Source organism: Pongo pygmaeus, chromosome 23 (assembly GCF_028885625.2).
Source record: "Pongo pygmaeus isolate AG05252 chromosome 23, NHGRI_mPonPyg2-v2.0_pri, whole genome shotgun sequence".
Taxonomy (NCBI): domain Eukaryota; kingdom Metazoa; phylum Chordata; class Mammalia; order Primates; family Hominidae; genus Pongo; species Pongo pygmaeus.
The window spans coordinates 39,168,884-39,181,447 of NC_085931.1; the positions used below are offsets into that span (position 1 = coordinate 39,168,884).

The following is a 12,564-nucleotide window of genomic DNA, read 5'->3' on the forward strand; positions in this document are numbered from 1 at the left end:
TAACTCCGATTTTAGAGTAAACTTGGGCTATTAGCAAAGGAACTAATTTTGTGATTTTATCAGGCTAGGTGAAACACAGTTTTGGCAGCCTATAGCTATTAAGATGCTTTTCTTTGTAGAGCCTATGGATAATACATGAAATAGGCAATGTCAAACCAACTCCATAAGAACATAAAGCCCTTTGCAACATCAATTCATCAACCATTAAGTGTTTTTGAAATGTAAAGGCTTTAAAAATTTAACATGAACAAAATCATATTTCCTAACACTTGAAGAGCTTGTAGGAATGTAGCACAGGCTAATAATAAGCAAAATCACACTCAACTAAGAGATATACTGTATTTCATCAGTTCAGAGATGCACATTTATTCACATATTAACAATCTCTGAATTTGGGATTTAATACCTCTGAACTCAACAGTGCTATGAAATGGTGTGTCACTTTTATATCTAAAGGGGCCTAAAAGAGCTCTTTCGGAAAACATAAAATAAAAATATGTGTCATCATAATAGTCGGTAGTTTTTTTCTTTCTTTGTAATACATAAAATAATGAGACCAGGCATGGTGGCTCACACCTGTAATCCCAGCACTTTGGGAGCCAAGGCCAATGGCCCAGGAGTTCAAGACCAGCCTGGGCAACATGGTGAAACCTCATGTTTATAAAAAATACAAAAATTAGCCGGGCGTAGTGACACAGACCTACAGTCCCAGCTACTCAGGAGGCTGAGGTGGGAGGATCACCTGAGCCCGTGAAAGTCGAGGCTGCAGTGAGCCATGACCATGCCACTGTACTCCAGCCTAGGTGGCAGAGTGAGATCCTGTCTCAAAATAATAATAATAATATAACTTTTAATCCAGAGTTCTTAGAAGTGGTAAAATGTGCTATGGGACCCCAAAAGAGAAAGTTGTTATTAACTCTATCAGGGTAGGTCTGGGAAGGCTTCCCAAAGGAAGTGGTACCTGAATAGAAATCAGAGACGGAGAAACCATAGTGTTTTCTAGGAACTGCAGGTAGTTTTAGTTGAGAATATCTGGAGATAAGAAGGAAAGAGAAGCAAGGTCTTTTCTACTAAGGCTTGAGAGAAACTTCTCCAGTGAGTGCTCATAAAGAGGACCTTAGGTACTACGTAGTGTTCCTTCCACATCCACACCACTATGCCTGCCCTAAACATAAGAGCAATTTGTACTGCTGCTGCTTCCACTCCTCGGTGAGAAGAATGGCAACACACTGCAGAGGAAAAAGCATCCTACAGAGGCCTGCCTTTAGACGCTAGTTCTTGACCTTCAAAACAACATTAGGAGATGGATATTATAATTTCTCTCTATGGATACAGACTGAAGTATAGAGAAAGGAAGCAACCTTGCTCAGCCAATGGACTAGCAAATGGCAGTGCTGGAATTAGAGTCCAGTCTTTTGGGGGAAGAAGCCTATGTTTTTGTTTTTTGTTTTTTTAAGACGGAGTCTCACTCTGTCTGTCACCCGGGCTGGTGTGCAGGGAGACGATCTCAGCTCGCTGCAACCTCCGCCTCCCGGGTCCAAGCAATTCTCCTTCCTCAGCCTCCCAAGTAGCTAGGATTACAGGTGCCCGAGCCTATGCTTTTAACATAACATTTCAGAAGGAAGCCTCCTGTGAAAAGTGACTCCCACCTAAAAGAGAATCAGAGGGAATGAGCCCACTTAGGGTAGACAATTAGGCAAATAAAAGGTGAGCCCCAACTTGACCCTGCAAGAAAAGCTTATACATTTAACAGGCATTTTCCATCAGCACTTCATAAAATCAGCTTCCCTGGGTCCCCAGGAGCTGGTGGAAACACCACAACAGGTGATAGACCATAAATGTAATAGTTTTTAGATTGCCAAATTAACAGGAAGAGACACAATATACACAAGAGGTCCTCAGCAAGAAGCAGCCCTAGCATCTTTAGAGGAACAAATAAAGGTAAACTCAATCTCACTTGGTAATTACATTAATAAATCCATGGTTGGCAGTAATAGTACGCTACAACACCCAAATTTGCTTAAATGTTTGTAAGATACAATAAACTGAAATTGCTGAAAGATTATCTTAAAAAAGAAATAGAATATGGTAAAAGGATTACTTGAGAAATCACATATAAGAAAGTATCAATTTATATTTATTTTATATTTTCATTAATGATTTAAGAGAAATACATCATATAAAATAATGTAAGTATACCCACAGGAGAAAAGGTTTAGCTGATATCTGATTTGTGTGCATGAGTGAAACTAAAAAAATAAAGTAAAACAGATTTAATCAGTTAGAAATACAGGTAACAATAATAAAAAATCAAATGAGCATCAGTGTGGAAAAATGTATTTATATGGGAGAAAGGGTATATTAATATAGATTGGCCCTGCCTTAAAAGAAATAAAATCTTAAAACTTCCACAAAGACCAAACCACAGGAACACTGTGCAGGTCATGAGAGTTTTGTCTGCTTGTAGAAGCACCAGGACCAGTTTTCTCTGCTGCATTCAAGGATTACAAAACAGGCTGGTCTGAGTGCAATAGTAGTTACAACTAACTGATCACAACCAGTTACAGATTTATCCTTCTCCATTCTCACTGCTTCACTTGACTAGCCTTTAAAATACAAAAAAAAAAAAAAAAAAAAACAAAAACAACTGACATAACAGATCAGACGTATATGTAAAGTGACCCAAACTGCACAGCTCTGCAACAATGGCAAAACTTAGGAAGCTGCACGAGGCTAAAATAAACAACGGCTAAAAAAGTGGGCAGCAGCCGGGCGCGGTGGCTCACGCCTGTAATCCCAGCACTTTGGGAGGCCAAGGCGGGAGGATCACGAGGTCAGGAGATTGAGACCATCCTGGCTAACACGATGAAACCCCGTCTCTACTAAAAATAGAAAAAATTAGCCGGACGTGGTGGCGGGCACCTGTAGTCTCAGCTACTCAGGAGGCTAAGGCAGGAGAATGGCGTCAACCCGGGAGGCGGAGCTTGCAGTGAGCTGAGATGGCGCCACTGCACTCCAGCCTGGGCGACAGAGCGAGACTCCGTCTCAAAAAAAAAAAAAGTGGGCAGCAAATGATGAGAAATTTTGTCAATTACAACCATATGACAAAAAGAGAGGTCATTAAGATGTGGGATGATGCACAGAACAATACTGTGCAATGTAACATACTCCATAAATTGTTGGTAAGAAAAGCCCACCTGGAATAGATACAGTGGTAAAGACAATGCTAAAAATAAATCAGATAAATTAAATTGCCTTAAGGGAAGAGAAGAAGATATTGAAGCACTCCAGGCACCAGTAAGAAGGTGCTTTCTCCAGGTTCAGCCTTAGGTCACTTACATAAGATGGGAAAGAACCTGGTAGAGAAAACCCTAAGGGTGACAGCAGCTCTGAGCTATTTCCAGCAGCGCAGGGAAGATTTCCCTACATTTATCTAAATAGATCGCTTCAAAGGCAAAATGGTAAGTATGATTCTACTGATCTCAGTACATTCACTCCAATATTCTAAGGCAGCAGCAGAAGCACCTCAGAATAAAGAGGTAGTATCTTCATGAACTAAATAAAAAATGTTCCATGTAAATTCCTTGTGGAGGGGTGTAGGGAGAGAACAAGAAAAAACTAGAAAATGGAAAGGAGAGATAGGATGATTTTTTTCTTATTGTCCATTCTGCCCCTGCTCCCTAAGCCCTGGAGCTCCAAAATGCATCTGCTCTAAGTCAGAGTTTGTTTATTATTTATTTATTTATTTATTTATTTTGAGATGGAGACTCACTCTGTCAGCCAGGCTGGAGTGCAGTGGTGCAATCTCGGCTCACTGTGACCTCCACCTCCCAGGTTCAAGCGATTCTCCTGCCCCAGCCTCCTGAGTAGCTGGGATTACAGGCGCGCACTACCACACCCAGCTAATTTTTTGTATTTTTAGTAGAGACAGGGTTTCACCGTGTTGGTCAGGTTGGTCTCAAAATCCTGACCTCGTGATCTGCCCACCTCAGCCTCCCAAAGTGCTGGGATTACAGGCATAAGCCAACATGCCTGGCCAGTCAGAGCTTATTAACAGCAGGTCCCCAGGAGGTTTCAGCCTGTGGCAAAACCTCAGCTTTGTAGAGTTTATAAAATCGCCTGAAGAGAGAGGTTTTCTTAACACTTTCTTCCTAAAATATGAAATCCCTGAATTTCAGGAAAATATTTTTTATAGCTATGAATTACCCAGAGACCAAATGAGTACCGTTTAGTTTAGCAAACTTTTATTTGGCACATACTTTGAGCCAAGTATAATACTAACTAGTATATTAAAAATATCTAAGGCTGCGAACATTTTCAAAACTAGATAAAATGTTGAATGATGCTGCCATCAAAAATTTTAGGTTCATTTTTCCATATGAAAAATTCAAAAACATACCACTTCAGACTGAAAAACAGAGTTCTGCTTGACATACCCTGATTAAAATGAATCATTATTAGCTGTCTACTGTCTACCATAAATCTGCTTCGGTGTCTCCATCACTCCCCAAAGATAGCAATTGCTATACATACTTTTAGTCAAATCTTCCCAAGAATTCATTCCTCAAAAATCAACATTCCTCAAAATGAAGCCAATCTGTTTTGGGCCTCAGAACTCCTCCAACCTACAGTACCATTTTCAATCCATTCTTTTGCTTGTTCCAGAATACCAACCAGTGTAAAGTAGAAGTAAGAACAGGGAGAAAATATGTAAACTGGTATCTGTCTTGTTTCTTTCTTCTTTTAATTCAACATAATCTTTTAATGCTCCTCTGAAAAATTTGAGACACAGCCTACAATTAGATATGTATTTCTTTTATGAAATATAAGAATGTCAAATGTCTTCTCTTATTTGAGTATTTCTAGAAGGCATATGTTGGTCCATCTGAGAATCAATTTCCTACTAAAAGTGTTGTGGTTTAGAATTACAGAATTTCAGACTACAGAAAAACTATAAGGGTTTTTAAATAATCCCGAAAGCCAGAGAAGTTGATCCATTTACCCACTGTCATACAGTTAGTTAATGAAAAATTTAAGAATGTAATATAGGTCCACAAACTTCTAGGTGAGTGGCCCTTCTACCATACTATTCTGCCTCATTAACATCACTTGTTGACAGTGATTCTTGATCTTCCTTGGTCTAAAATATCAAATCTTAGCAAATTTGATAACCTATCAATTCTCTGTGCCTGAGCCTAAAGTCTTGGAAGGCTAGAAATGATCTTCTTTAAATTAATGTTATACCAAGTACTTTTATCATATTTACCTCTCATGGGAGATTTCATGGCGGCTTCCACCATCCCCACCAGAAGCTGGAGACTCTTGGGGTCTTGAGCCAGTCCAGATGCAAAGGCTGCCAGGGCATCGGCATGACGTCCAAGGTACTGGAGGGCAACACCCTGTCGGAAGTACGCCTAGAAATAAAAGATATAATGCATGTTTTGCCTGTGCTCCAACAAGGCTGATGGTGATTCTTTACTAGAACAACAGGTCAGAAGAACTAAGATTGAGATGTACTTGATTTAACAACCTAGTGAACAGTTCGTAATGAAATGAACTAACTTCTAACATCATAAGCATACTTTTATCAGGCAACTTCTATTTAAAATTTTCATCTTTTCACTTCTAAGACACATGAATTTTATCACATTCTTTGGTATTTATTCACACGTTACATTTATTGTTTTTGAAGTATTTTTAAAATATTTCTTATCCCACCTTTAATGCCATAAGCTCCTCAGGAAAGGGACTTGAAGATTTCTTTATATCTCACCTAAGTATCTAGTACAGTGCAAAAATAAATGAGATGAATTCTACTTATTTTCTATTTCCCCCTCTTAAATAATTACAAAGGAACAAATGAGTGTGTGATTACTGTTAAGATAATTTTAATAATGAGTAACACAACATGGCTACTTACTTTTAATGTGTTGTTTCACACATAATATTTAAAAGCAATTACCTATATGTGTGCTTTGCTTAGAAACCAAAAGAATTCTTTGTATTCTTTAAGTGAATTATTTTAAAAACTAGTATTATCAATTGTGATTACAGGAAAACATTCCTCCTTCTAACTAACTGCAGAAAAGACCAGAGAATTAGTAAGATATTTAAATACTTAAATTTTAGAATTTTAGAATAGTTTTAAGAAACTGCCATTTGTTTTCTTTTCTCTTTTTCATTCTTTTAATAGACAGAGGGTCTCACTCTTTCAACCAGGCTTGAGTGCAGTGGCGCAATCCTAGCTCACTGCAGCCTTGAACTCCTGGGCTCAAGCGATCCTCCCACCTCAGCCTCCCAAAGTGCTGAGATTACAGGCATAAGCCACTGCACCCAGGCTGCAGTTTGTTTTCAACTACACAGAGTAAAACCAAGCAGGTGACAAAGTGTTACTTGTATACAACCAGCAAATTAGGTGTGTACCTAATTAAATAATACATACAAATAACATATAATTAACATATTCATTGCTTATATGACAACATCTTCTTCTAAAATACTTGGTCTCTTATTCAACTGAAATATTCTTACAATTCTATTTATAACACAAACTTATTTTTTTTCAACCCAATATACTTAGAAATTGTCACAAATTGTATTCATGGGATCTAAATGAAGTTTCAAACTCTTAAAACTACCACTCAATAAAAAATACATAATTTAAAAATTTTATATTACAAATGCATATACACAGAGAGTGAGAAAGCACCTTTCGTGTTTACAAGATATATTTACTTATCTTATTTTTATAATGACTATTTAAGGTAATTTAAGAGAGGCAACACCATTCAGTGTTTCTATTAAAAAACAATCCATAAACAGAATGAATACTCAAATTATTACAGACTACTCAGGCTTCTATTAAAGTACCAGCAGCTGTTAAAACTCAGACCCCAGTAAGATAATAACCTGTAAAAGCACTTTCATTACTAATTCATAGGATCACTTCCCTTCACTGGACTCAGCCACTGTTTTAATCTTTAATGTGTTTACAAACATTTTTCATTACCTTTTTCATTTCACTTTTTAGGTAGTTTCTATATTGCAAGAGGCAACAGTATATTCCAACTAAAAATAACTATAGTTTACATAAGTACAGAAATGCTATATTAAAACTAAACTAAAAATATACATATTTATGTTTTTATATACAAATATGCCAAATAACTGTAAACTTATTAAGAGACACAAAAAATGTCTTAGTTACTGATTTCACATATTATAAGAAAAAAATCTTAAGTTAGTATCAATGAATTCTGATAACTTCTTACATATTTGAAGCAAAACATTACTTACTTGAGAGGGCAACTAATTTTCCTGTCTGCCAAATAAAAGCACTGAAAAGTATGATTTACCTACTGCTAGGGAGGTAGGTAAAGTTCAGTGTTAAATGCAAGCTTTGGTCTCATATTCACACAGGAGCTCAAGGAGAAGGTGCATGTTTTGTTTTCTTAGAACGCTTATAAATTAGATAAGAAAAGGTAAGACTGGACCATGCCTCCCACAATCTTGGTTTCCTTCCTTCAAGAAAAGATTTTAAAAAGTGGTAAAGGAGAGAAGGTTCAAAGGTCATCTTTGGTCTTCCCTTATGCCCTTCCAGAATCCCTAATCCAACTTTGTAAGATTTTACCTGTTAAAAGCTTAGGGTTGTATCCCTGTAAAGATAGCATAATGAGTATAGCTCTGACAACTCCCTGTTCCAAACTCATAGAGTGGGGCTCTCCCAACATTTATCCATGCAATATTCATTGCGTGTACAAATGGCTGTTGAATAAAAAATGAGTTCTTTATACTTTTGTGAGAGATATGCCACTATGGAGTTCAAGCTGATGATAAAACCTAGATTGTGAGTTATTGAAATAGAATAAAGAGAATCCAGTACAGTACTTGGCAAAGAGTTAAGCACCCAATGAAATTAGCTATTTTTGTTATTAGCTAATGGGAAAAGAATCTTAATAAGAACACATAATTATAGACTAACAGAATACAAGAGAGTCCAATAAATATTTTAAATATTTTAGCATTCAATATAATATTATTCAATTTCTATCACTGTCTCATTCATTCTTTCTCTTGTTCCATAAAAGACTAAGAGCAGTCAAGAAACTATATAATTGAGAATTCTCATTGCTGTAAGGCTCCCAGACAAAATCTAAGCCACCTGACTAAAATAAATTGGTATTACCAAGTTCTGAGCTAGATAACAGCCACCCATAGGCTTGCCAGCCTTCTCCAAAGCAAAGGTCAGGATATGTTGAGATTCACAGCTGTTTATCCAAGCTTCAGGAAAACTGATGTGACCTGCCAATAGCCTATCTGCTTCTCCTTCTATGGGTTCCAGCTACTAATGTTTATCTTATTATCACAGGTCTCACAGAAAGCCACTTCATCTGAGAGAAGTACAAACTTATATATACAGAGGCAGTATATGTGCAGCATGCCAAAGATGGGGGTCTCTAGGGCAATGTTGAATACTTGGTGCCCAGTCAACATCAGATCATATACACACTTACTTCATGAACTCACCAAACATACACCACATGCTGGTCATTGGTTTGGGAGCAGATGGAGAAGAAAGGGCAACATGGACTAACTGTTGAGAACACCTATACCCTAAGTACAATGATTTTAGGCTGAAGCGTTAGCCAAGAAGAAGAGAAATGTATAGGGAGCTAGTTAATACACTGGACTAAAAAGTGGGATGCCTAGATTTTCAAGTGTTCCATTCATTTATTTTCTTGTTGGTCACCACAAATACACCACAGTGATTATTCCATGCATATTACTAAATGACTTCACAAATCATATAAAGACAACTGGATTACAAGAATAAGTTTCCATTACTTCTTTCTCTCAATTAACATTCCCTAAAAATCAACAGTGCCAGGCACTGTGACACATAACACACACACACACACACACACACAAAGAAAACAAGACAAGAGCACCCTCAAGGTGCTCACAGTCAAGAGGGAAAAAATATAAAAAGCTCTAAGTGTCTTGACTGCTGGCTGCAGTAAATGATAACTAAAAGTAATTAATGCTGTAAAATTTCAGAGGTAACAAAAATGTAATTAATGACCAAAGTATTTATGCCCTATTGTTAAAATTGTTAGTATTATTAGCATTTGCTTTTTACTAAATGGCATTTCTCTCACCCCAGAGGGTTGAAATAAAAACACTGAAAGGCTAAATAAGTGAAACAGTAAATGATTCACTCAGCAAGTACCTCCGGAAGCAAGGAAAGACCTTTAGTCTTTACTTTCAACACATCATTCCTGGTTCAGAATTCCAAAATGTCACTGAACCAAACAATAACCTAATATCCTACTCTCCCTTGGCCTAAATGAGTAACGAGGTAAACTACTATGTTCACAGGTACTTGTGTATAACAACATATGTAATAAATATATGTAATATTTAATGATACATAGAATAGTATATACTCATATGTACAATGCATAACCTAGTACTTATTTCAAGTATTTGCAAATAATCTGCCTTTGATTTTATCTATATTTTCAAATGTTATACTTTAATATTCTTTTTTTTTTTTTTTTTTTTGAGACAGTCTTGCTGTCACCCACGCTGGAGTGAAGTGGCACAGTCTCAGCTCACTGCAACCTCCACCTCCCCAGTTCAAGTGATTCTCCTGCCTCAGCCTCCCAAGTAGCTGGAAGTTCAGGTGCACACCACCACTCCCGGCTAATTTTTGTATTTTTAGTGGAGGCAGGGTTTCACCATGTTGGCCAGGCTGGTATCAAACTCCTGACCTCAAATGATCTACCCACCTTGGCTTCCCAAAGTGCTGGATTACAGGCATGAGCCACCGCGCCCGGCCTACTTTAATATTCTTAGTCCATATTTCAAATTTGGAATTTGAACTTTTAAAATCTCCTGAAGAATAATTATTTCTAATTATAACATGGTTTTACATCTTCTAGTGAATATATGCTTTCCATATAATCACTATCTTTGTTCAATGTTCAAGTATACTTGTAAATCACATGACTTTTTTACTAAATTTTCCCTTTATTTTAAAGATGATTAGAAATGGGGAAAATAGAAATGCTGATGCTAGTTTTTAAAAAGCAGCACCACTGATTAATAATTTAACATAACTGGGTCAAAAGCAAAAATGATTATAAGAGGCCAAAACTAAAAATCTTTAATATCACTGTATGTATACAAAACAACTTTGTTCAATTGTGATGGAAAAGGATAAAATTAGAGAATATGTAAACCTTGGATTTAAAAGAAAAACTGATTTTTGAAAACTTTGTATTTTTAATTTTTACAGGTACACAGTAGGTATATATATTTATGGGATACATAAGATAGTTTAATACAAGCATACGACGCATAATAATCACATCAGAGTAAATGGAGTATCCATCACCACAAGCATTTATCCTTTCTGTGTTGCAAACAATCCAATTATACTCTTTTAGTTATTTTTAAATGTACAATAAATTATTGTAGACTATGGTTATCCTGTTGTGCTACCAAATACTAGATCTTACTCATTCTATCTAACTATATTTTTTTACTCATTAACTATCCCACCTTACTCGCCCCCACACACACACTACCCTTTCCCAGACTCTGGTAACCATCATTCTACTCTATCTCCATAAGTACAATTGCTAAATGCCCCCCAATTAAAAGACACAGACTGGCACATTGGATAAAGAGTTAAGACCCATCAGTGTGCTGTATTCAGGAGACCCATCTCACGTGCAAAGATATACACAGGCTCAAAAGAAAGGGATGGAGGAAGATCTACCAAGCAAATAGAAAGCAAAAAAAAAAAAAAAAGCAAAGGTTGCAATCCTGGTCTCTGATGAAACAGGCTTTAAACCAACAAAGATCAAATGAGACAAAGAAGGCCACTATATAATGGTAAAGGGATTAATTCAACAAGAAGAGCTAACTATCCTAAATATATATGCAACCAATATAGGAGCACCCAGATTCATAAAGCAAGTCCTTAGAGACCTACAAAGAGACTTAGACTCCCACACAATAATAATGGGAGACTTTAACACCCCACTGTCAATATTAGATCAACGAGACAGAAAATTAACAAGGATATCCAGGACTTGAACTCAGCTCTGGACCAAGCGAACCTAATAGACATCTACAGAACTCTCCACCCCAAATCAACAGAATATACGTTCTTCTCAGCAACACATCGCACTTATTTTAAAATTGACCACATAATTGGAAGTAAAACACTCCTCAGCAAATATAAAACAACAGAAATCACAACAAACTGTCTCTCAGACCACAGTGCAATCAAATTAGAACTCAAGATTAAGAATCTCACTCAAAACCACACAACTACATGGAAACTGAACAACCTGCTCCTGAATGACTACTGGGTACATAATGAAATGAAGGCAGAAATAAAGATGTTCTTTGAAACCAATGAGAACAAAGGCACAATGTACCAGAATCTCTAGGAAACATTTAAAGCAGTGTGTAGAGGGAAATTTATAGCACTAAATGCCCACAAGAGAAAGGAGGAGAGATCTAAAATCGATACCCTAACATCACAATTAATAGAACTAGAGAAGCAAGAGCAAACAAATTCAAAAGCTAGCAGAAGGGAAGAAATAACTAAGATCAGAGCAGAACTGAAGGTAATAGAGACACAAAAAACCCTTCAAAAAATCAATGAATCCAGGAGCTAGTTTTTTTAAAAGATCAACTAGAGAGACCACTAGCAGACAAATAAAGAAGAAAAGAGAGAAGAATCAAATAGACGTGATAAAAAATGACAAAGGGGATATCACCACCGATCCCACAGAAATACAAACTACCATCAGAGAATACTATAAACACCTCTACGCAAATAAACTAGAAAATCTAAAAGAAATGGATAAATTCCTCAACACATACACTCTCCCAAGACTAAACCAGGAAGAATTTGAATCCCTGAATAGACCAATAACAGGCTCTGAAATTGAGGCAATAACTAATAGCCTACCAAACAAAAAAAGTCCAGGACCGGACAGATTCACAGGCAAATTCTACCAGAGGTACAAAGAGGAGCTGGTACCATTCCTTCTGAAACTATTCCAATCAATAGAAAAAGAAGGAATCCTAACTCATTTTATGAGGCCAGCATCATCCTGATACCAAAGCCTGGCAGAGATACAACAAAAAAAAGAGAATTTCAGACCAATATCCCTGATGAACATCGATGCGAAAATCCTCAATAAAATACTGGCAAACCGAATCCAGCAGCACATCAAAAAGCTTATCCACCACGATCAAGTCAGCTTCATCCCTGGGATGCAAGGCTGGTTCAACATACGCAAATCAATAAACGTAATCCATCACATAAACAGAACCAATGACAAAACCACATGATTATCTCAACAGATGCAGGAAAGGCCTTCAACAAAATTCAACAGCCTTTCATGCTAAAACCTCTCAATAAACTAAGTACGATGGAACGTATCTCAGCATAATAAGAGCTGTTTATGACAAACCCACAGCCAATATCATACCATTCGGGCAAGAACTGGAAGCATTCCCTTCGAAAACTGGCACAAG

General features: G+C 36.9%; 1 protein-coding gene across 4 annotated transcripts in view; it reads right to left on the minus strand.

Moving 5' to 3' along the window:
- TTC28 (tetratricopeptide repeat domain 28) overlaps positions 1 to 12,564 on the minus strand; it is a 740,175-nt gene that overhangs the window by 338,788 nt on the left and 388,823 nt on the right. For all 4 annotated transcript variants that reach the window (XM_054470478.2, XM_054470479.2, XM_054470481.2 and 1 more), the window contains one exon: positions 5,267 to 5,414. In XM_054470478.2, the coding sequence (XP_054326453.2) occupies positions 5,267 to 5,414 (148 nt within the window). The remainder of the gene's footprint in view (positions 1 to 5,266; positions 5,415 to 12,564) is intronic.